Genomic DNA, 933 nt, shown 5'->3' on the forward strand with positions numbered 1-933 from the left:
TGAGGAACTAAAAGCACAATCAGCTTGATGTTGAGGAGAAGGGCTGTGCAGCAGAGAGGCTGTTTAGTTTCTTCATTCTACTGCAGTGGAAGAACATTGCTCATCTGCTGTCTGTCTGGCTTTAACAACTCCAAAGACATGTTGCTTTACCTCTTTTTACTTTGCTCTCACTTCATAGGTGAGTGTTGGAACACAGATGAAAGGCTCATTAACCTGCTGGATTAACCAGATATTTGGTCTACATTTCAGAACTAGAGGTTTCTCTGTGGAAGGGAACAACTTCCATGATAGAAACAGACATTTGGTTTATTGAATGAATCCAGAAAGTCAAGAACCTCCGTTGAGTCTCTTGATGTTAGAATCTCTTGCAGACTAACTGACATGAATGACTCATTTTGCAGCCCTGGGTTCCATGAACAGCATAACGCCAGAAAGTCCTGAAGAACATGTTGCAGAGGGAGGAAACATCAACCTGACCTGTAAATATGAGGGTTTCATCACCAATATCCAGTGGTACCGACAATACCAGAGATCCAGACCAGAGTTCCTGCTCTACATCACAGAGAGTGGATCGATTCATTCACCTGGTTCTGTTTTCTCAGCTCACATTAACAAAGAGAAACGTGTGAATCTGCAGATCTCCTCTGCTGCAGTGACAGACTCTGCTGTGTACTACTGTGCTCTGCGGCCCACAGTGACAGGAAACACCAAAACTCTGTACAAAAACCTTTGGAGCAAAGACAACAGAATACTCCACAACGTCCACTAGAGGGAGTCACACACTGTTAAACTTCAGTGGTTTATGATCTGAATTTGTGGTGCTGGTGATTAAACAAAACAAAACAATGCAGCAGCAGCATGTGGAAGATACTACAAGTTCTGAAATGTTATTTTAAATCAATTCCGACAAAGGATGATAATGATGTTGGATGG

At 42.4% G+C, this 933-nt stretch overlaps 1 gene segment (V, D, J or C); it reads left to right on the forward strand.

Moving 5' to 3' along the window:
- Window positions 1–23: 23 nt before the first annotated feature.
- Window positions 24–688, forward strand: LOC123965069 (the record flags this gene model as incomplete). The annotated part of the segment is given in 2 exon segments: window positions 24–178; window positions 402–688. Coding segments are annotated over 2 exon segments (438 nt in total), but the record flags the coding sequence as incomplete, so codon positions are not given.
- Between the last annotated feature and the right edge of the window lie 245 nt (window positions 689–933).

This window comes from Micropterus dolomieu, unplaced genomic scaffold, assembly GCF_021292245.1.
Source record: "Micropterus dolomieu isolate WLL.071019.BEF.003 ecotype Adirondacks unplaced genomic scaffold, ASM2129224v1 contig_8488, whole genome shotgun sequence".
Classification (NCBI taxonomy): Eukaryota; Metazoa; Chordata; class Actinopteri; order Centrarchiformes; family Centrarchidae; genus Micropterus; species Micropterus dolomieu.